Here is a 22,546-nt window from a genome sequence, read left to right on the forward strand (position 1 = left end):
CGCACTCAAGTTATTTGAGGAAGCAATAAAACAATGTCACTCAGGTCTCCAGTTATTCAGCTGAGGCTTGAATATTCAGAATCCCCTAGTTTTGCTGAGAATTGTTCTATTTTAACTCTGCTGTACAAAATGCTTTGAAATGGTAATACTCACCCGTTGCTGATACACTAGCTTCAAAGGCTGAATTCGAATCACAAACAGGGTCATCATTATCCTGTACCCCTCACATCTCCAGAGAAAACCCTCTGTTCCTGTGCATCTTTGAAATGTTAATTGTTTAACTGCTAAAAGCTCCCACACCTTGTAAAAAAAAGGAAGCTAAAAATCTCAACACCTAAAACGTAGCAACCAAATAATTTCTGATTATTTAAATTAAGGCTTTTCTGGAGGTTTGGGTGACTGAGAGCATATTAGGCTGGTTGGAAGGTCAGCTCCAGCTCATGTCCAGGAAAGAAAGGCAATGCCACCAGAAACGCACTGAGGGCAGAGGTGCTATTAAGAGGGACCTCGCCAGGCTGGAGACATGGGCTGACAGAAACCTCACGAAGCTCAGCAAAGGCAAATACAAAGTCCTGCACCTGAACGGACCAACCCCACACACCAGGACAGACTGGGGGCAGCTGGCTAAAAAGCTGCTTTGCAGAAAAGGACCTGGAGGTCCTAGTAGACACCAAACTGAACGTGAGCCAGCAGCGTGCCCATGTGGCAAAGGTCAGCTGCAAACTGGGCTATGTTAGTAAAGGCACAGACAGCAAGTCAAGAGAAGGGGTTCTTTCCTTCTATTCATCAGTTGTAGGACTGCACCTCAAGTACTGTCTTGAGCTGGGGCTTCCCCAGTACAAAAAAAGTCATTGACATGCTGGAGTGAGGCCAGCAGCATGCAACCAGTGCAAGCAGAGGCTGGAGCATGACACGCAAGGACAGGCTGAGAAGGCTGAGTCTGTTCAGCATGAAGACGACAAGACTATGGACAGGCCTTACTGCTGTCTGCAAGTACCTAACTGGGCAGACGTAGAGAAGACTCCTCAGATACGCGTAACAAAAGGATGAAGGTCAGCAGACACAAGTTACAGCAAGAGAGATTCTGATCAGACAGATAAGGAAAACATGTTTACTGTGAGAGTGGTCGAATGTTGGACCAGGCTGCACAGAAAGGTTGTGGAATCTCCATCCTCAGAGATATTCAAGAATGGACGGGACACAGCTCAATGTAACTTTGAAGTTGGTCCTGTCTTACATGGTGTGGTTGGACCAGATGACCTCCAGAGGTCACTTCCAACCTAAACTATTATAAATAGCATAAAAATTCATTTGTAATTATTGCTGTGAAAAGGCAGAAAATGGATTCTTTAAATCCTATAAATATAGTATGGACTACATTTATAACACACTTTTTTTAAAAAAGAAAAAACAAACCCAAAACTCGGACAGGACAGTGGATGACAGTTGTGTCCCTACTATTGTCCCACAACTCAACAGACATGACAGTCAAATTCAATTCCCTCCTCCACGCTGTGGGATGTAAGTTTGCTTTATCTCCTCAGTTTTATTAGGTAAAGACCTATCTCTGATGCAGCAAATGTTACTTTTCCTAGGTTAAAAATGCAGTGAAAGTAGAATATATCTAAAAATTTGGAATCAAAGATCTCACCATAATATTCTTAAAAAAGGAGAAAAAAAGGATCTCATACTTACATTTCTGGGACACAGTTTACACTGGAAAATCTCTTTTATACAGGCAGTAAGACGACAATGAAGTTTCTTGGTTAATCCATCAAAATTCCTGCAGGCTAAGATAACAACTTCCTGAGGATGAGTTTCCAACCACCTTAACACTTCCCACAGAATATCCTACAAGAGAGAGTCACGGCAACTTAGAAAATCACCTACGCTATGCAGGGGAAAGGACATAAAACCAACAGAGCATTGATGGTGGGCTAGACTCGCAATCACAATACTGAAAATCAGCGTAGGTTTCTGGAGGATGGCCATCTGACTGCCCACAAGGTGGTCCAGAGAGATGCACCCCAGGAAAACCTACTTTCTGCAGGTCTATGCTGGTTTGCTCTCGATGTGGTTCTAGCACGCTATGCTTAACAGCTTTGTACTTTGATAATATTCACAAATCTTCTGCTGCCTAGAGGCAGGTTAGCAGTAAACCCATCTCCCCAAGCTTCTTTAAGGACAAACAACGTATTAGTGGCAAACTCAAAAACAGGGAAAAGTTCTGTGCTTGCTTAAACATAACAGGACGCATTTTCCCCATTTGTTATGGGCAATGACATCTTCCTGAAGATCACATAATAATTAGCAGGGTAGTCAGGCACTACATCTAACTGTTTACACAAGCATGGCAGTCACTGTGAAATCTCAACACATGAAGGGTTCAGACTCATGAGCATGAAACTGAAATTTAGCCAGTCTACAAATGAAAAACTGCATTAGCTAGCTGTGCCTGGTTGTACAGGTCCCAGCAAACGGAAAGATGATGTAAACTACAGTGACAGAGTACATGCAAAGAGCAACTCACAGTAGTTTCTTCACAGCAGCTGACAGTAATTTGATCATGGGATCCAGACTTGAGTCTCTCTGTCTTTCAGTGAAATAATTTTTCCTCAAAAAAAAGTGCTTCTGTGATTTTATTAGGCTTTTAATACCTTCTTCTCTTTAATAACTTCTCTCCTTACCAGGGAAATGGGATTGCCCTGGGTAGCATCCTGAGACAACACAAGATACACCCCAGAAACATCAGGCACTTGGCAGGGCCTAGGCAGTGGAGAGCAAGGCACAGCAACTCCAGTTTGAGGATGAGGAACTGATTGATGCTCCAAGTCTCATTTGCAGCTGCTAAAACCAACTTCCAGCCCTGCTGATTTTCTCTAGTTTGAAGTCCTCACATTAGGAAAACAAATAACCTACTCAGAAAACCTCAGGCCAGCATTTTCAGATTATGATGGCTCTTAAATAAAAGAAACAGCACTGCTTTTATAGCCATCCCAAAGGTAAGGACGATACCTGTACAGTAACAGTTGTGTAAACCATATGCACAAAATACAAATTCATAGATGGATCGTTAGCCTTGTGGGCAATCCTGAAATCCAGATATCTAACTCCAGCCTCAAGTTGCTCCGTCACAGTCAGTACCTGAGAGGTGAAACAGAAGACAAAGGTCCTGAGAGCTTGGAAGAGACTTGTTTCTTTAGTACGCTGAAGAAGGTGTACGAAGTTAATTAGCCCTATGACATTTTTCACAGGTCTTTCATCTTTAAAACGGCACTACATGGCACCAAGTCACAACTTTGAAGTTTTTTACTCTCTGACAAGAGGGATCCCAATTTCCCTGCAGCATATACTGCAGGTACAGATTAGATTAGTTTCAGACCTCTGCCCTTGTTGTGTTCTGAATGTCAAAGATCCATTAACCTGTGTGTAAATACACGATCGCTCCTCACAAGACTATTCGTATGAACAAAAACTGCAGGATCAGCACCTTAGAAATGCTGTATTTATTTTATTAGACCAAAGAATTTACCACGGTTGTCTCTGTGGAACTCACTCATCCTCAACAGAAGGAAAAACAAAAACAGAATGAAATACTAGCTATTGTTCTTTTTCAAGATGAAGTCTCTTAAAAAGTTTTAATTAACCTGTAGAAGTCCTACAAAACAGAGGTCCTCCTTTATTTCCACTTCCCTCAGACCCCTTCTACTGGATTTGAGGGTTCAATGGAACAGGCTGAGTTTCTGGGGCAAAAAGCCCCAAATGATATGTGTCTTATCTATATCAAGGCTCTCTTTGCATAAGAAAATAGAATAAATTTAATTAACTATGTTTAAACACTAATTTGTCTCAGTTCAACCTGCTATGGACAACACTTTTAGGTTTCAGAAAGCAGACACTGTACTGATTTAAGTCAGAAAGGATTCAGCAAAAGCTAAATCAATACAAGGCATTGCACCTGAATAACCACATTCATAGCTTTAGTGCCGAGACAGGGCTTAAGACACATGGCAGGATGCTCACCCTGCCTAGCTTCAACCACCTAAATTTCTGTTCTTTGGAGGGCCATTTAATCTCCCCGGGCTGTGCCTGAGCTGCAGGGCTGGGGAGCAGCCCAGCCCCAGATGCCACAGGGTGCACGTGGTGCGGTGGCTCGGGCCAGCAGCTCCCTCCATGCCTGCTTAGTCTCCACCAGGCTGAAGCAGTTGAAGAAGTGATCCATGCCCAAGTCCCACCTTTGCTTGGAGCATGCTGGAGATGGGACTGTATATGGCTATAGGTTATGTATCACCTTTGTGGACAGAAAAAGCACCAGACGAAATAGCTGCTCTGACCTGCCCTTTGGATGAATTAATTTCTTTTTGTTGACGGCATGGGAAAACTAGACTAATTAGACTCTCTAATTAGTCATCTGGGTTTGGATAGTGAATTAGACAGTGTGAACATTGCCCCCTAAGGGCAAAATTTAAGAGGAAGCCCTGGGGAGCGATGCTGCTCAGCGCTGCAATCTCACACCGGACACCCAGGGCATGAGGGGAAGTTACACACCCGATGTCAGCCATTGCGCAGGAAAGATTTGGGCCTCTAGACTGACACCCATAACAACCAGGGCTCCAGCCAGGCACTGGGCCATCCAGGAACCTGTGGGTCCTACCATCGGTAGGGTTCCTTGATGTCTGTTCTGGATCCCAACAAGTGGAGTCACCTCCTTGCAAAGATAACTTGAGCACCACAGAGCTAAGGAGGGGCAGGACTGCAGCTGTGCCTCTTTCCCATCAGCGCCAGGCCACTTCCCACTCAGCACACTGGGTTCGGACCAGAAAATGACTACAATGATGTAAGGAGCCTGTTTGTCACCAACAGGGTCACTTCACTGGCCAGCAACCTGCGAGTTAGGAGGCATCTAAATCTTTCATTGGCTTAAGTCGCAAAGCAAAAAGCAGCTTAAGACAAGGCACTGTGCTAAGCAAGAGCCTTTGCATGTCAACTCATCACTGCACATATTTGTTATCTGGTAGTGTCTAAGACTCCAGTTTGCCAGGGCTGCTCAAATACAACAAAAGAAGCCTAGGCATAATTATTGCTATCTATCAATTATTCAGTTTTAATTCCCTAATAATGAACTACTCCTTCTATAAGAACAAAAGTTAAAAGACTTTTGGTACCTCTTTGATGCCAGGAAAGTCTGTTCTTTAGAAAAATCTTCAAAAGCTCTAGCTTAAATCATGATCCCCAATTTTGTCTTTAACATACATTTGTGAGGAACAAAGAGATAACTATTAGCTTAATATTGAGACATTTTAAAAAGTTAACTAAACCTTATGTGAGGAACCACACCTTCATTCTCTTAATCTTTATGGAAAAAAAAATTCCCTCCAACAAGATTTTTGTCTCTGCTGCTGGGTGAAATACTTACACAATATAGATGGGGAAAACAACCGACATCTCACACAACAATTATAGTAAAAATGACAAGAATTACCTTCTGAACAAAGTGCAAGAGAAAAACCTCTTTTGATTATAGTAATATTAAATGTTATTTGTAACAATAAACATGTGAAAAAGAAGATGAGTTTCTAGTACCAAGTGGTCAGCTTTAAGCAACATCTTTGTCTATGCATCATCCGAGCCTCACCTACATGCTTTTTCCCCCACGAAAGAAGATCTGGCACCTACCTCATACCACAATGCGCTGGTTTTGGATGGGATAGAGTTAATTTTCTTCATAGTAGCTAGTATGGGGCTATGTTTTGGATTTGGCTGAAAACAGCGTTGATAACAGAGGGATGTTTTAGTATTGCTGAGCAGTGCTTACACAGAGTCAAGGCCTTTTCTGCTTCTCACCCCACCCCACCAGCGAGGAGGCTGGGGGTGCACAAGAAGCTGGGAGGGGACACAGCTGGGACAGCTGACCCCAACTGACCAAAGGGATATCCCACACCATATGACGTCATGCTCAGCCTATAAAGCTGGGGGAAGAAGAAGGAAGGGGGGGACGTTCGGAATGATGGTGTTTTGTCTTCCCAAGTAACCATTATGCATGATGCAGCCCAGCTTTCCTGGAGATGGCTGAACACCTGCCTGCCGATGGGAAGTAGTGAATGAATTCCTTATTCTGCTTTGCTTGTGCACACAGCTTTTGCTTTACCTATTAAACTGTCTTTATCTCAACCCACAAGTTTTCTCATTTTTACTCTTCTGATTATCTCCCCCATCCCATCGGGGAGGAAGTGAGTGAGCAGCTGCGTGGTGGTTAGTTGCCAGCTGGGGTTAAACCACGACACCCAAGCACGGTATCTCACAAAAGCACAGATTTCTGAGCAGCAGGCTCTTCTTTCATTGCGCGCAGGAGAGCGTGACCACTCACAGCACTGCAGCACAAGCTTCAACTTTGCCCAGGCATGACAAGAACGCTAGACAACAGTTACCTGTGTTGTAGACCACTTCATGATAATGGGGTGCACGATGCAGGGCATACATTTGTTTAAGAACTTCACCAGCTTGGATTCATTGCCACTAACAGCGGAGTTTTTATCCAAGCAGTAGGTCATAGTGTCATGACTCCCTGTAGAATACAAAAATACACGTACAGAAAATGTCATTTCTTAACTACTCAAGACCACAATACACGGTTATATTGCACGCGCACACCTGACATGCCACCCCATTTCCAAATCTCACACCTATATTGCCTGACAGCCTATGCAGGTATGGCAAAAAGGTGGGCTCTTCTACGGAGGTTGCTCACCTGACATTAATCAGCTTAGTGTGAAATCCTCATGAAGGGTAGGCATCGAGGCTTTCCAATAAAGCAGTCCCCATCTAAACTACAGATCATTGTTGTTTGCCTCAAATGACAATAAAGCGTCCTGTTTCAATTAGCATCTTCCACTGAAATAATTATCTTGATGTGCAAACCCACGTTTTTCAGGGAATAAATAGCTGAAGGCTGAATTTATCTAGAATTTGTCCTGTTTTCAGAGTTGTCCAAATGCAGGATTTCATACTCCAGTCCCATCATCTCTGCACAGGAAAATGTGACTGAAAGCAGAAATTCATCTTCTTACACCTTTGACTGGACCAACTCCTAACTTGGCACTTTAAGCATTTATATCTTAAATATCTGGTAAAAATGCCATCCTGAACTAAACACCCACATCCCCTACAAAAACAACATAACAGGTGGGCGCTTGAGGGTTTCAGAGGCAAATCCAAGTCTAAGTTTACATGTGATAGATGAACAAGATCCACCTTTTATGGACTTCAAAAATTACCTGGCTCTTTCCAGCCCAGGGAATTACATAGGAGCAGGCTAAGCATCAGAGCTAAGTACAGCCTGCCTAAATATTTGACTTCTTTGAAGTCTTAATAAATCTGACACATATCTTGCATCATGTTTAGATGAAACTCTGTTGCAACTCACAATTTCTTCAGGACAGGCAACCAGTGATTTTGCTAGCTTTTTCTGTTCCATTATTTCTTCTAATTTTATAAAGCATCAGTAAGAAAAGCTAACAACTCAGTAAAGTGACTTGCTGGGATCTTTACAGAGTATCTGCAAGGAATTTGCATATCATTTTGACTTTTAAGTCTTCTCTCAAACAAATTGTTCACTGGTGCCTTCTTGAATGGTCAGTCTTACTGGTGCCAATGGCAATATTTCTAGTAGCCAAAGAAAAAGGACAAGACTGTATTTGAAATAAAGAAAATTCTTTGAAATTGTCAATAATAGTTTAATGTCTCACTCAATTTTTTCACCCTTTAAAATCAGGTTTCTGTCTATTTTCCTGCTTTAAACACCCAAACCAAGCTCATTGCAGGTGGAAGACAGAAAATGAGGACATGTAATCAAAGCAGCTTGTCTTACAAGATGTAAGAGTCAAATCATTAAATACCCATGGACCAAATCCAAGTCTGAGAGAAGCGAACAGGATTCCATCAATGGGCATTGCACCTGCTGATGCCAATCAGCAAACAGATAGTAACCTTTTATTTAGGAGTCTTCTTGTGACATCAACAAGTTACAGTAATGGAAGGAAGACAGGTCTATCCATGACACAACAAATATGATGCAAAGATAGTGAGCTAGCACCAAATCAGGTAGCTTCAGAGCTTGAAGCAACATCTCCCCAGCAGCACTGTGCTGAACCTGGTGCAAACACAACACTGATTACTGAGACTTGCCTCTGCCTCCTTGTCATGCTTTCAGAATGCACTCTCTCACCTTTCTTGCATGCCTTGTTGTCTTCTCTATCCAAGATAAGCTTCCACTTCCAAACTGGGCTTCCCCCAGCCACTGTGCCCTCTGAAAACCTGCCAGAGCTGTCTTGACCTGGTTGGTCTTGATCTGCTTTTGTTCTGACCTGGGCTAGACCAGTCTTGTAGGTCAGCTGGACAGCCACCAAAATCTTCCAAGCTAATAGCCTGCAATGCTCTGTAAAAGTACTCCAGTGTTTGCTGAAATGGGCTTGTCTTCAACTATTCTTTTCTTCATGCCTGTTCTCCATGCAGGCATATTCACAAGAACAACAAACTTTCACAAGAACAACAAAGTCACCTTTAGTACAAAAGCCAGGAAGTCAAAAGAAAAAAAAAAAAAAAAAAAAAAAAAAAAAAAGGAGACGATTACCTTCTTTCTTCTTTCATAAGATAGATACTTATTTTCTTCTCTTGATGGTTAAATAAGAAATCTAGAATTTTTTTATAACATCTGTCCTGGGTTCCTCTTACATAGGCTTTATCCAAAATAGAGGTGCGCTTTTTTGAAGTTAACATCTATTTAAATTACATATCCAAGAAGTCACCACGAAATAAGTTTCTGAGTTTCAGTTTTAATTGAAACTCCATGCTCCACTAGTTCATGAAGAGCAGGAAAAAAAAACCCAGCCACAGTTCTTGGGTCCTCCTAGGGCTCCACCCACTGAAGATTTGATTTTTCCCACTGTCTCTAAATATATGTCTTTGCTAAAGTTAACCTACGATCCTGTAGCCTAAATAAAACATTCATGTACACGCTGTGCTGCTTTCCACCCAAACTACCTTTCTCATCTACAGGTGTGAGAGAAAACATGGGCTAGGCTTTTCTTTAGTACCATTTTCATTGTGGAGGCAAAGGGAATCACTCAAGAGCTGACAGCCTCCCCACGTGCCAGTGAAAACAGGTGCTCCCATAACTTCTTTGGACAGAATGAAAAGAAAAAAAAAAAATCAGCTATTCAAGGCAGCAGAGAGAAGCAATAATGTGACCAAAGAAAGGCTAATGATACAGAGGTCTGAATGTAGTACCAATGAGGACACCAGTTATAGCGCAGCTGTATTTACTCATAATAGGATAAATCCAGTTTTCGTAAGCAGGGTCATGCAGAAAAGTCACACTCTACATTAATAAAAACCTATGTTAATTAAAAGTCTCCATCCTCCTTTTTTCATACCTTTATAGCATCTTTTAAACAGTACAAAGAAACAAATAATAAGTTAAAATGTTATTTCTCTCCTTTCGGAACCATTTTATTATGTACGAAGTGGCAAGAATGAATTAGGAAAATCTCACCGTTGTCCAGATAAGCAAATGCTCATGTTAGTAACACTGATCTAACAAGATGATGCACAGGGACTGCAAAAGAGTCCCTCTTTCTTTCCTTCCCTCAAAAAAAAAAAAAAATCCTTTTTTCCCCCTCCCCTCCAAGAAACCCCAACCATTACAGACAAAAAGTATTCACACGCACTCACACGTCACACAAACGCTCCCCCAAGCCCTTCTCCCACACACTGACCCAAATAATCAACATAGCCATCCTGAAATGGGACAAACAGGATGCTCCAGTGCTTCAATGACAGGCTAACAAACCAGCAGAGAACAAAAGTTAATCTTTACCTGGAAGAGCTAAGTTATAGAGGGGAATATCCCATAGCTTCTCTGGTAATCGTGACATCCATTGACCATTTTCATGGCACACGTGAATGGAGGTTTGCAAAGGGCCTTCCATTAGTGCCTGCTCTAGGACTTCATAGGGTGTTCTGGGAGGGAAAAAGAAAAGAAAAAGAATAAACCATTCCATATATTGAGGTTGAATTAATGCCATTGCACCTGTGCAGAATGGATTTATACATGCTATAAAATGTCAACTCTTCTCTCAAGTAATTGCAGCAAAATGTCAAGAGCTTCTCGGCCACAACATACACTGTTTTTGATAACATTGTCTCCCAGAACAATGCCAAGGGAGGGTTCCAGCTTCAGGCTTGTAAATTGACGAACTGAAAGAAAAAATAGAGCCAAGACAAATATATGCAGCTTTGCTGTTATGGAGAAATTACTACCTACATTGGCTATTGCGACATCATGAGGAGTAACCCACCTCCAGTGTGAAACAAGGTCTGTTCCCTGACCCTTTGCAGCCCCGGGAGCATGGCAGCGGGACCGATGGCGGGGCCAGGACAGGGGCTGGGTCTGTGACCCTCAGGTTCCTGGAGAACACTTACCTTGAAGCATCCGTTCAGCTGCCACAATGATACCTCTGTGAGGAGCCTTGACAAAGATGCCAGGACATTGGATTTTCAGGTCGTGCTGGCTTTGGGGTCAAAGAGGAAAACTTCCATCTTCTTATTCCCCGTTTTGAGAACATCTCTTGATGTCTGTTCTTATCACTGAAAACTGAGCCCATGATTACAAGTACTTCAGTTCGGTCAGACCTTCCTGAAAACTACTCTGGAACTGTTCTTCTTGGATAGGAACCTCTCCAGGATCTTCTGTAAAATTTGCAATGGTCATGCAGCAGTGCCAGTGAATGAAACCCAGCTAAGAAATCATGTTCATCGCCAGGGCCTACTAGAATTATCCTGTTCATTTTATGTTCTCCTGGATGATACAGAACATGAAGATGAGGTCTCCACGCTATTTTTTTTTCTATTATGTTCCTGAAGTTCAGGTGGTGTTTTAGGGATGAAAGCCTTCCTTCTCACTGTTTTCAAGGCTTTAGCTATTTTTTTCACAGCTACGTAGTGGGACGCTTTCTTTTAGATGACGGCACAGTGATTACCTATATTAATATCACACCTTCTTTTTTAATCCTTTTTAAAAAAGCTGTCACTGTGAATGATTCCTCCTTGTTTGCTACAGCAATGGCAATCAAATATGTATTTTTGCAGGTTTTGTGCTCTGCCAAACATCCTCGCTGGACCCTGGTCCCTTTTGCTGCATCTCGGCACATTCATTCCTGAGATTGCTTCTCCCCAAAGTATTCTTCAGGTTGCTTTCAGGAGGTGGTTGGTTTTCCTGGATTTATGAGTGAGCCATGCTGTTTACATGAAGAACATTTCCTTAAACATGATGCAATAGATTTCTTTTTTTGGCAGTCAGATAGGGTCATCTGAAAGGCAACTTTAGGAATTGCATTCCTAAGTTTTACGTCCATACCGCACGTAACAGATACAATCTGCTGTTATATCTGCCAATGCACATAGCATCACTCGTCCAGCCTGCCTTGCTGTGCCTTCGGTGTGACTTTGAATCGTTGTCTCTGAGTACAGCCACCCCAGTTAAGAAAAGAATGAGAGCACGTCGGCTGAGGAGAATGCCCAGCACCCCTGGCGCAGTGACACGGGCTGCACGTGGCTGATGTGTAACCTGGGGCTTTCCTCCCGGTGAAGAGCAGCTGCCTCTGAGGTTATCCATACACAAAGCCATTGCATAAGCAGGAAAGAAGTGGTTTAAACCCTCTCTTGTTCCCTGTGTCTCCTTATTTTAAAAAAACAGATATTTGATGGGCCTAGTGCAAAGTCGAGTGGAAAAACTCCCATGGATTGATTTATTTAGGAAAAAAAAAAAAAGGTGCAGAACTTTTTGTCCTGCATAAGCAAATGGTCTCTACATGCCACATCTGGTATTCTTATTGGAAAGAAGTTCAGATCTCAGGCAGATCAACTCATCCATCCTCTGGCTCTGCAACTTAACCCGCTGAGCTTCTGCCTCCTGCAGACCCCTTGCTCAGACGACAGATGTCTGCAGTTAATCTTGTCCCCTTTTGCTGTGTTTTGTGCTTCCTCAGACTGCACACCACTGCCCACCCAGGGCTGCTCTGCTCTAGTCTGTGTACCATGTAGCATCAGTGCGGACAGGGGCTGCAGATACTTAACATTGCTATTTGGTAGTTGCAAAAGCCTGAATAGTCTTTCTCCTTCCCCAGCTCTGAAGCTGACAGGAGCTGTGAGGATGCAATGCTCCAGCATATGGTAGCACTTAGGTGGGTCCTAGGCTAGAAACCTAACTGTAAGCACTGCTTTTCCTCTTTTCCTTGGGATCTACAGCTCCCTATCCAGAGCCTTTGGGGCTGCCTAATTCCTCTGTTCCCCAAAGCCACCCATGCCCCCCCAGAGCAGGGACACAGGACACAGCCCCCCTGTGAGCAGCAGGGACCCGTAAGCCCTGCTGGCCAGCCGCACCTCAGCCCGGCACAAGCTGCTTTGCACCGACAGCACTCCCAGGACGCGTCCGAGGGTGCAGGTTTACCTGCTGCCACCCTCTCCTCCCACCATTTGCTCTCACCGCCTCGCTTGGGCTAACGCAGGCACAGTCTCACAGCTAACAGAAAAAAGCTGCTTTTCTGCCACGCTAGTCCCTTACCCCAGTTCATCACTGGGTCAGGACAGTGCAGCGCTGGCCCACGCTGCGGAAGCCCCTGCAGAGGCAGCAAGACCCACAATCGGCTTTGCCAGGCTGTACAACAGACGCCTCGGTGTTGCCCAGCCAAAACCCATGGGCAGCAGGTTCTCCGCCCGGCACAAGCTGCCATCAACGCCCCCATCGCTGTGGGACCAGGACACCCTCCTGAGCCTGGGGCAAGCCAGCAGAGAGCAGAAACAGCAAGTCCAAGCCATGCTGCTGTCCTGCAAACACAGACATGCGAGAGATTCACATCTCATCCTCCCCTTCTTCTTCCCGCCTCCCTCCACAGCATCCTGAGGCTGGGGACAGCAGCCAGTGGTGGTGCACAGCAGGAGCAGCCGCACCGCGGCTGTCTGCTGATCAAGTCCCGTACAGAGGTGACCGGACCAGATTTTGGCCTGATCCCCTGGGCAATGCAAGCCCTAGGTGCTCGCACTGCCACCCCCAAACTCAGCTGCTACCTTGTGTTTGAGATGCAGGGTATCCTTTAGGGAGAAGCCGAGGCTTGCCTGGAGGAACAAAAGTACAACTGTTAGCTACCGCCTCTGCTGACTAAATCCCAAACTTCGCAAAGGAGAACTGTGTCTCTATTCCTCCATTGCAGACAGGCAAGTCCACCCACCCTACGCACGTTGTCGCCGTGATTAACTCCCCTCGCTCCCCTTGTTCACACCAGCTTTCTGACCTGCCCTTGGGCGGTCTGAGTGCAGGCAGCAATTACATTTTGAGGACTCTACCGGGACACAAACAATAAACAAGCCATAAAACACGCAAACGTGCAAAGCCACTAGAGATCACCGTCCTCTAACCTCGGGGCACGGAGAGCGGCGGGTGGGATCTCACCCTGGTCGTGCCCAAAGCGTGCCTTGCTTGCACAGCCCCGCCAGCCCGGAGCGCCGGGCAACGGCCAACCACCGCGCAGTTGCGGGAGTGAGATATAATTAATGAATGCTTGATGATGGCAGAATTAAAACATCCCCTGCAGCCGGCCCAGAAGCTGACAAACGTCACGGGAATTACAGGAAACCCTATGACGAGAGCTACCCGACCCGCCGCAGCGAGGAGCAAGCTGCCAGCCCCGCCGGGCACAGGCCCGATACCAGGGGAGAAGGGCTCGGCTCAGCTCAGCCCCCCTGCACCCAGCGGCTGCGGGGCCCGGACCCACGCCCCCAACCTCCAGGGAGGCGGATTCCTCCCTCCCCCGCCTTTTTTCGTTTTTAATTCATTTACTTACTCCGAGGAACGATTTACGTGTCCATCTCAGCTCTTGAGGAGGACTTGCGCACCCCAGCTGCCCTGCCCGGCCGGGGCGGAGTGACCGCAGGTTTGAGGAAGGTGAAGGAGGGGCGGGAGAGCTGAGGAGGAAGGAGGGGGGAGGCGGTTCTGCTTAAGCGGAGCTGCCCGCGGCGCGCAGGTGAGACGCGTAGCGGGCTGGGGATGTACTGCCTCGGCAGGAGCCTGCCGGCAGGGGACAGGCGAAGAAATGCCCGGGGACACCAAGCGATAGCACGTAGCCATCCTTCAACTGCACTTAAAATCTATTAATTAAAAAAAAAAAAAGCTTTATATATATATATATACATATATGTATTTATTAGTACCTTAATTGCCTGCTTTGTCCAACAGAGTTTGTTTCTTCGGTTTGCGGAGCTAATACACAATTTGCTAATTCTTTCCCTCCTGGTTAGCTTTTACAGCCCCTCATCCGACATGAAATTCACCCATAATTATTACGACACCTTGCAGAAATCTAGGCAAGCTCCTCAAAAAGCTTTACTGTGCAAGGAGGCAGGAGGTAAGTAAGCGAGTGAATGGCACGCAGGGGCAACCATGCACATCCCCGGTGCAGTTTTGGAAGCAGGGGGCCTTCTCAGCCTCCCCAGAGGCTCTCTGGTGTGGTGGAGGAAGCTCCCTTACTTCATCACCCTGTTGCGAAAGCACATTAAAATACACAGTTCCCTAAATAAAGAATGGTGAGCTGAAACTGAAATGGAAAGAATGGGTAAAGAAGACTCACCTCCCTTTCTCCTCCGCAGAGGAGCGGTCCTAGAGGAGCACCTACAGCAGAACTGGGATCTGACTGCTCCGGGATCATACCGCGGCCAGGACTAGGGAAAACTCAGGCTGCTGCAGTGTTGTGCTTCTTAATGCAGGAATGTATTTTCCAGATACTCCTTTTTCACTATCTCATTTTTGCATGAGGCAGAGCAAAAGGCAGAGCAGTGTTCTTGTCCAGAGCAAAACGTGGTCCTCAAGGACATGGTTTAGTGGTGGACTTGGCAGTGCTAGGTTAACGGTTGGACTCAATGATCTTAACGGTCTTTTCCAACCTTAATGATTCTATGATTCTATGATTCTATGATTCTATGAAAAGTTGCTGTGGCAACAGCAGTGGCCGGACCAGCTTAACGTTCAGCTAACCGAGTCAGTCCCGTTGGCGAGCCCCAGGAGGGCAGGGCTGCCTGGGCCTCAGGGTTATGCCACGGTTCAGGCTGCTGTTTATATAGCAACTCTTACAGAGTATCACAAAACTGGCTGGAGGTAGATGCAGAATAGCTGTACAGCGGGTTGTAAAGCTAGGCAGAAAAAGGACAAAACGCCAAAAGGGATAAAGTAGAGCAAAGGAAAAGGTAAGAAAGAAAAGATGCTATTTAAAGGCTGTGTGGTTTTGCACCGCCATGACAGAAAGTATCTGAGAAGAGTTACAGAGCATTATTACTGTGCTCTTGGTGGAATGAAATAAATGGGAAAGTTTTCAAACAGGAAAAGTTAGGAGGAAAAATTGGACAAAGTCAATTTTAATTCTTCATTTACTTAGAAAGTTAAGACTATGGAGGTGTGACAAAACAGCAGTCAGGCGGCCTCTGGATGCTACCATGATGAATACAGGACAGCCAGACATGATTCTGGTCTTGTAAAGAAAACCCGCGTGAAGTTGTTGGGACTAGCAGGGAAAACATGACTGTGGACAGGAAAATTTAAAAGCTAGTTTTGCATTGATTTGACACGAATAACAGAAAACTCAAAAAGAACCATGAAACTGAAATCGCAAAACATTTTATTCTGGAGGCATTACAACAGGACTTTACACCGTAGTAATGTGAAGTATCTGCTGACTGATGTGGAAACAGTCTTGCAGGTCTCACCTCAATGGAAATTCTCTATCAGAAAAGCTCAAGCCCTCTCCAAGCCCTCGTAATTCCCACCCTTTCAAGTCTGAGTCTGGGTCTCAGTTCTTCTTCGTTTGCACTGGAATTACCAGAGATATCAAGAGAGTTGCTCCTGGTTCAGTCCTGAGATCACAATCTCTCTAGAGGGATTTAAGAAGCCCATAAAATGAGGAATGACAGGAAATTAATCAGCAAGCGATTAAGCCCTGAATAAGCGTGTCTCCTGAGGAGGGGTCGAGGCAAGGCTAACTTTCAGCAATATTTGCAGAAATAAGCAGATTTCAGGATGAGGAAGCAGGGGGATGAAAAAGCCCAAGATTTCTCAACCCCCCTCACAAAATAAATGCCTCCATTAAAAAGACTGACAGGGCAGTTCAAAAGTATTGGACAAAGAAGAACTTACCCAGAAATAGCTTATCATATTTTGAAGCATTCGGTAGTGAAAAGGGTTGAAGCTGGTAGCATCTGAGAGGGTCAAAACAGGCAGATACAGAAGCTTTAGGGCATTGATGGAAATACAGGACTGATTTATAGCTGTGGATCAGAATGAAATATTTCTGGTTTGTTAGTCACAGTGATACTCGTCGTAGAGACTTAAACAGGACTTTATACATTTAAACATCTTTGGCTTCCTAAAATACGCTGCACTCAGTCTGAGGGAAATCGGTTGATTTTGTCAGAGGTTTATGAGAATTTTTTTTTAATGGCTAAAATATTTGGGATGTTGTGTGAGACTTCTTTCTTCCATCCCAGTTTTTTATTTTCAGACACGGCACGTGCTTTCTCTACGCTGTAACATACAGAAATGCCACTAAGCATTTAAACAATCTTAACTGAATTCCCTGGATTGGGGGTGTTCTGGGGATGTTTGCAACACCCTGGCAACGTGTGTGTTTGCTCCTGCCTGACTTACTGATAAGCCCTCTCAACCCTCACCTCATTTCTGTCTTTGGGAACAAACAAACAAATATTCCTGAGAGGAGGTTGTATATCTAGCGGCAGCAGCCGCGACGGCTCCTGAGAGAGGGATCATCAGCAGGGAGGCAGCCTGCAGCACCAGGGAGGTCACGCTGGGCAATAAAAATACCTGGGAAGAAAAACGCAGCCCAGACCTGCTGGGAGCTGGTTTCTGGTTCCCTGTGTTTGCTTCTGGGGTTACTGGACCATGATGGCTACTCTAAGCCTGCAGTGCTGTGAGCAGGACCACGGTGAGGTTGGGGGGGCACAGTCTGGAGTCCTCCTTTGCACCCGATCCCCATGCTCAGGGCCGCCTGTCAGCCAGGTGCCTCTGACGACCTGGCACCAGCCGGCAGGAAATCTCAGGCAGAAAGATTTGGGTGGGATTTAGGCTACCTAAACACATCGCAGAGTGCCAATGCCATCATGAAGAAACAGCCCTGGTTTATTTGCAACAGGCAAATTCAGTGATAAAATTTAATGGCTGGTAAAAACGCTACTGTGATGGTTAGACGTGGGGTACAATACTGCTCCCTTCACATGATGGATTCTCAAGAGCCAGGGCTACATGAGATGTGTTTTTTCTCATCAGAGAGTCTTGCATGATGAGGGAAATGTTTTGAGTTACTTTAAAATAACAGAAAGGAGAAGAAAAATTAGAGTTGAATTTTATTAGCTAAATTTTAATTGAAATTTTTGAAAAAGAAAAAAATGAAAAAAAAATCCTCAAATTTCTGCTATTTGATACAGTCCCACCAATGTCAACTGAGGCTTCAGTGGGCTCAGGGCAAGGTCCAGGCAAAACAATTTTCCTCTCAAACAGAAGCAACTGAGATTTTAATTTCAACTTAACTACACGAGTGTTGACAAGAAGGGTTAAAATGCTGTAAAAAAAATTTGGTAAAGCTAGTTTACTTCTTGTCTGGCTCTAGAAGTGTTTAAAACAAGACACTAAAAGTCCTTCCAAGAGGTCAGCTACAATATAGGTTGAGCACTGGAGGTGTGTGGTGCGAGGAGGGGAAGGGCTGGAGAAATGACACAGGTTTCCTCACTCCACGGGACAGACTCTTGCAACCTTCTTGTTACAATGGTGCTTCCTTGTGGCACATCCTCTTAGGAGCTCGGGGGTCCTTCACAAACACTGATGCCTCTTCTTGATACCCCACTGATGAGCAGAGGCAGCATCTATGTCTTTAGAGCTGGGGGAACACAGGAGAGGCGGAAGGGAGAAATGAGCAGAAGGAGAGGGCTGATGCTGTGCTGCCCACAGACACACCAGCTGAGCGAAGCTGCTGCCCTTGAGACTGGGATTTGAAGTAGTAACATATCTCTGGCAGGGAAAAAAAGATTTTGCACTTCAGGGAAAAAGGGCAAGAAACTCCCACAACAGACTGCCTGTTCAGGGTCAAGAAATTCAGCGATGGAGGTAAATCATAGAGAATCAGGGAGAAAGGGATTGAGATGGCCACATTAGGTCTGGAGGGCTAGCATTTAGGGCTGATTATCTGATGGTCTTGTCATCCCATCACTGTGATAGTCAGTCTGCCAGAGTCCCACAGCTGAAGTCAGCTCTGCTAGTCAGGGAGAGATAGGAACTATGAGGAGGTATTGGCTCTTCTTGTTATCTTGCAAATAGATAATCAACTTCATCCACTGGGCCACTGCATCAGCAGATCACAAAGGGACAGCTGGCATATGGAGGCTCAGGAGAGCTGCTCATAATGTCCTGCTAAAAAGAGAAGCTTAAGGGGGAGATAAACAAACCTCTCTTCTCAGACCCAGCATCTGAGAAGATAAAAGCAAGAGGAGAACCAGGCTGTGTTTCTAGAACCCATTCCAACAGAAAGAAAAACTGGGGAGACAAAAAAAAAAAAAATAATGCATTCCTGTCCTCCTCTCATTCCTGCCTTTGTTCTGTTAATTTGTTATCTAGTCCTTCAAAATTGTGCAAATGAGGTAAATTCCAGAGCTGTTTTCTCACCAAACTCCCCATTCTCCATGAATCTTTTTTTTCTTTTTTTTTTGGTAGCTGGGATGAGTCAGAAACAAAGCCCTCTACTCTGATGTCCTCATCCCTGGAGAACCTGAAACGACAATGTAGACCAACACCTTTTGTCCAAGACGACAGCTCTCAGAGTGGCATGAGAGGCAGCAGCCTAGGCAGGAGAGGGGCTGCAGCATTACCCTGGGAAAGGCAGGGCCATCAGGACACTGTACCCTGCCCATGTCTTTCTTGTGTGCAGCTCCTAACTTGGTGGCAGACCTTGGGGAGGAGGAAGAATGACTCTTTTTGTGCTTAAATTCATCACTAGGGTGAAGCGGAGGGAGGAGGTCTTGTGTCCTTCAGAAGCCATGAACAACATCCCACCTTCTTCCTGTGATCAGTTATGAAAACTAGGCGTCTGCGTCCTCAGGGACAAATTTCCAGTGCCTTTGACACTAGGCAAAGGTTGAAACTGAGAGCATCTGGGTCTTTAAGCCATCCACACGTTAACTCCTGTGGATCTCATGTAGGGTAAGCCTTGATGGCTCTGGTCTCATAATGGATCATTGAGGAATAACTGCGAATATTCTTCCAAAGTTGGTGGGGTTTTTTTCCCCCCATGCATTACTGATTTGTATTGTCAGCCATAACCATAGCCTGCCATGGAGCAAGACCTTTTAAGGGCCACACTTCAGCACAGATATGACTCACAAGCTGATACAGGTCAGATAAACTGGGTCCTCAGTGCAGAACCAGCCCTATGCCATGCCCTGCAAAGCTGTGCCTGTTGCAGACTTGGTGCTTCTGTTTGGTTTCTGTGTGCATTCCATATGTATCTGTGTGCATGAGCAAAAGCATGCAAGGATGGATGTCTTGGGCAGTGCAGCTGTGATCTGCAGTGACCTGCACAGATGTTCATCCTCCAACAAGACTATGCACTGCAAATGTCATCCGTGGCAGAGAATTTAGGTGCAGGCCTGGTAGCAGCTGAGCTCAGGATGTCAGTTTGGGTCAAATATTGCTACTATTAAACACTAAGATCTACAACAGAAAAATGACATATTAAGCAGTTTCCAAAGGGGCCAGATAACCTAAGAAAGTACTTCATCTTTTATTACATTTATTTATTTTATTACAGAGTAACAAAGCACCGGGGTGACCTCCCACACTACCACAGGGCAGTAATTTATAGCATAGTCATTTATAAACTCTCTATATTACTGGGCCTTCTTTCTATCAGTGTGACCTAAAACCCACCATTTATTGGTGGATTATTTTCCATTGGTACTTGCGGAAAGCTTGTATCAGGAATGTGGAGCTGAAAAGTTGCACAAGATCCACAAGGGCTGCAGCTACTGGGGGAATTCTGCTCTTGCACACTCAGGACAGCAGCTCTGCTGGAAGTGTATGTAAAAACATTCCAGTTAACATTTCCCACCTACAGACCAAGTCTGTGTTATGTTTTATTTTGCCAGAGCTAATTCATCAGTATATACACTCAACATGGCCCATCTTCCCCAAACTTTATACAGATAATAAGTACCCTTCAAGTTGTTATACAGCATTCCTAGTTAGGGGATGGTGCTAGCACTGCTATACACAACATACAGACTGCAATGATGTCTGGCCACAAAAGCAGGTTTGCCAAGCCTCAAAATGCAATGTTAATAAACCACCTTCTGTTAAAAGCAATGGTAAAAAGCCACTCCAATGCACTGGAAGCTCAGCAGCTGTCTGAATGAAATGTCGCTGTTTGTGTTTGAGGAAAGAGACACAAGCAGATAGAGAGGAGCTGCTCGAGCAGTGACCAAACCCTACCTGACTGTCATTTGTTTCTTCCCATGAGTTAATTTTCCACAGCAATTTTCTTTCGGTAGTACTCCAGATGCACTAAGGCTTTTCTAACCACCCCCTGCCCTATCAGGAAAAAAAAAAAAACAGCACTGCCTCTTACAAACAAATCAAATCCTACACAAGACTTAAGGCTGAAGACTATCTTGTTTGACAATTGGCTTTTCCATGGGTTAAGATGTTCCTGATTGTCAGGTTTTGCTGTAAAAACTAAGTTGTTTTTTCTTACGTTTATATACCTCCATATCTATTTTACCTGCAGGGATCACGGCAATGGCAACTAATCAATTCATAGTAATAAAGCACAGTAACAAATCTCACTTACAGGACCATATGAGCACAGTTATTATTATTTTAGGTTGGTTTTTTTTTTAAGAAAATGAGATTTATGCAGTTGGCTTATCTTGTACTGTCTTTCTTCCCATTTTCTTACCCGCAGCACTTTTTAAGCCATGAGCTGAGTTCAACCAAAATTATATCAGCCATAGCATGGCGTTCTTGAGAAAAAGCCTTTCTTTAATGTTTTGATAACTTGATTAACAGGCCCTTGGGTTTCAGGCCAAATGCAGAGGAGTGGACACTGCTGGTCTCCCATGGAGGTCACACGGTAGGACCAAGAGGACAGAAAGTTCAAGAAGTTTTTTTTGTGCTTCTTCCCTCTGCCGTAGCTGGAGGGGGCTGATCACCTTGCAGACAGCTGTACACCATAGGGTGTGCTTGCTGCTGGGACCCTCTCTAGAAAGAGGTGCTAGTGATTCAACTTTAAACGTCTGCCTTACAGGCCTTTACATCTGAGATCCTGCAGTCGCTGCCTGATGTAGTTGTGCTGCAGCACCAAGTGGACCAAGCCCTGAGCACCCTGTCCCACCCCAGAGCTGCCTGGCTTTGGCAGGAGGTTGGACTGGAGACCTTGCCAAGGGCCGTTCCAGCCCAAGCTGCGCTGTAAGCCTGCGGCCACATCCCAGGCCAGGAGACGGGACCGGACAAACAGAGAATTAGAAGGAAGCTAGCACAGTTAAAGCCAAACAGTCCTAGCCGCATGGAACATAGACCTTGCCAGACTAACTTGGTTTTTAGATTGGTTGTCTTTTTCGCAGGTGTGGTATATGCAGCCACACTGTCATATGCTTGTCTCCTCCCTTTCATATCCTCTTTCCTCCCAGCAATTTCTGAATACCAGCTAACTGCCCTCTCAAGTCAACAGAGAGAAAAGAGCATGTCCAGCATGCCGTTTATCTAACCTATTTCAGATCGGCTCAAATGGAGACATACTGTTAGCAAAGTTTTCCAACTGGTTTCCACCCCCTGGAAGCCCTTCCTAAGGGCACCACTTTAGTAAAGACTCACGTTACAGGTGCCCTTACTTTTTCAGTGGAATAACCGTGTTCTCCAACCTCACTTTTCTTCCTGCTGCTTGTCCCTTTCCTTTACATTGCTGATCATCTCAGCAAAGCAAACTCAGTCATCTTTCAAAATATCCGTTTTCCTTAGTGCAATTGACCAAGGGATGCAAAAAGGTCTGCCTCATACACGTAAGCTTGCTCCTTTCCAAACCTGCTTTCTCCCCCTGGATCCTGTGATCTGCAAGGACTATGCCTACAGCTTGGGACACAAAATTATTTCTCAGCTCTGGGGTTGAGCACAATAGGGTTGTGTTCCAGACCCACGTCAAGGTGAGATCCAGCCATACACATGAATCTCTGTGCTTCCCATTTCTGTACAAGGAGCTTGAGCAGGTCCCCTAACTCGAACAACCAGGAGAGAAGAGCCTGTACTTCAGGACAGAGACAGCCAAAGACATTGAAAGTTTTTTGGCCATGATGGGAGGTATGATAAATTTAAAACAGTCACCAATGATGGCTCACAGTGGCACTGTAGGGCAGGTAAGGAAACAAGTCAGCAAGATACCACCTGCTAGAGTGG

At 44.9% G+C, this 22,546-nt stretch overlaps 2 protein-coding genes across 2 annotated transcripts in view; both read right to left on the reverse strand.

Annotated features, from left to right (window-relative positions):
• Window positions 1-14,079, reverse strand: part of LOC104019306 (PI-PLC X domain-containing protein 1) — an 18,603-nt gene extending 4,524 nt beyond the window's left edge. Inside the window, 7 exon segments of the mRNA XM_009472547.2 lie at window positions 1,696-1,851; window positions 3,016-3,144; window positions 6,429-6,565; window positions 9,875-10,017; window positions 10,181-10,254; window positions 10,480-13,170; window positions 13,896-14,079. Coding sequence (XP_009470822.2) covers window positions 1,696-1,851; window positions 3,016-3,144; window positions 6,429-6,565; window positions 9,875-10,017; window positions 10,181-10,197 — 582 coding nt within the window. The 5' untranslated portion in view covers window positions 10,198-10,254; window positions 10,480-13,170; window positions 13,896-14,079.
• Window positions 14,080-16,331: 2,252 nt separating this feature from the next.
• The window catches only part of LOC104019308 (regucalcin), a 33,587-nt gene continuing 27,372 nt past the window's right edge, over window positions 16,332-22,546 (reverse strand). The window contains exon 8 of the transcript XR_015704963.1: window positions 16,332-16,365. The gene's annotated coding sequence lies outside the window, so the exon portion shown is untranslated. The remainder of the gene's footprint in view (window positions 16,366-22,546) is intronic.

This window comes from Nipponia nippon, unplaced genomic scaffold (genome assembly GCF_047370975.1).
Source record: "Nipponia nippon isolate SJK-2023a ecotype South Korea unplaced genomic scaffold, ASM4737097v1 scaffold_2, whole genome shotgun sequence".
NCBI lineage: Eukaryota > Metazoa > Chordata > Aves > Pelecaniformes > Threskiornithidae > Nipponia > Nipponia nippon.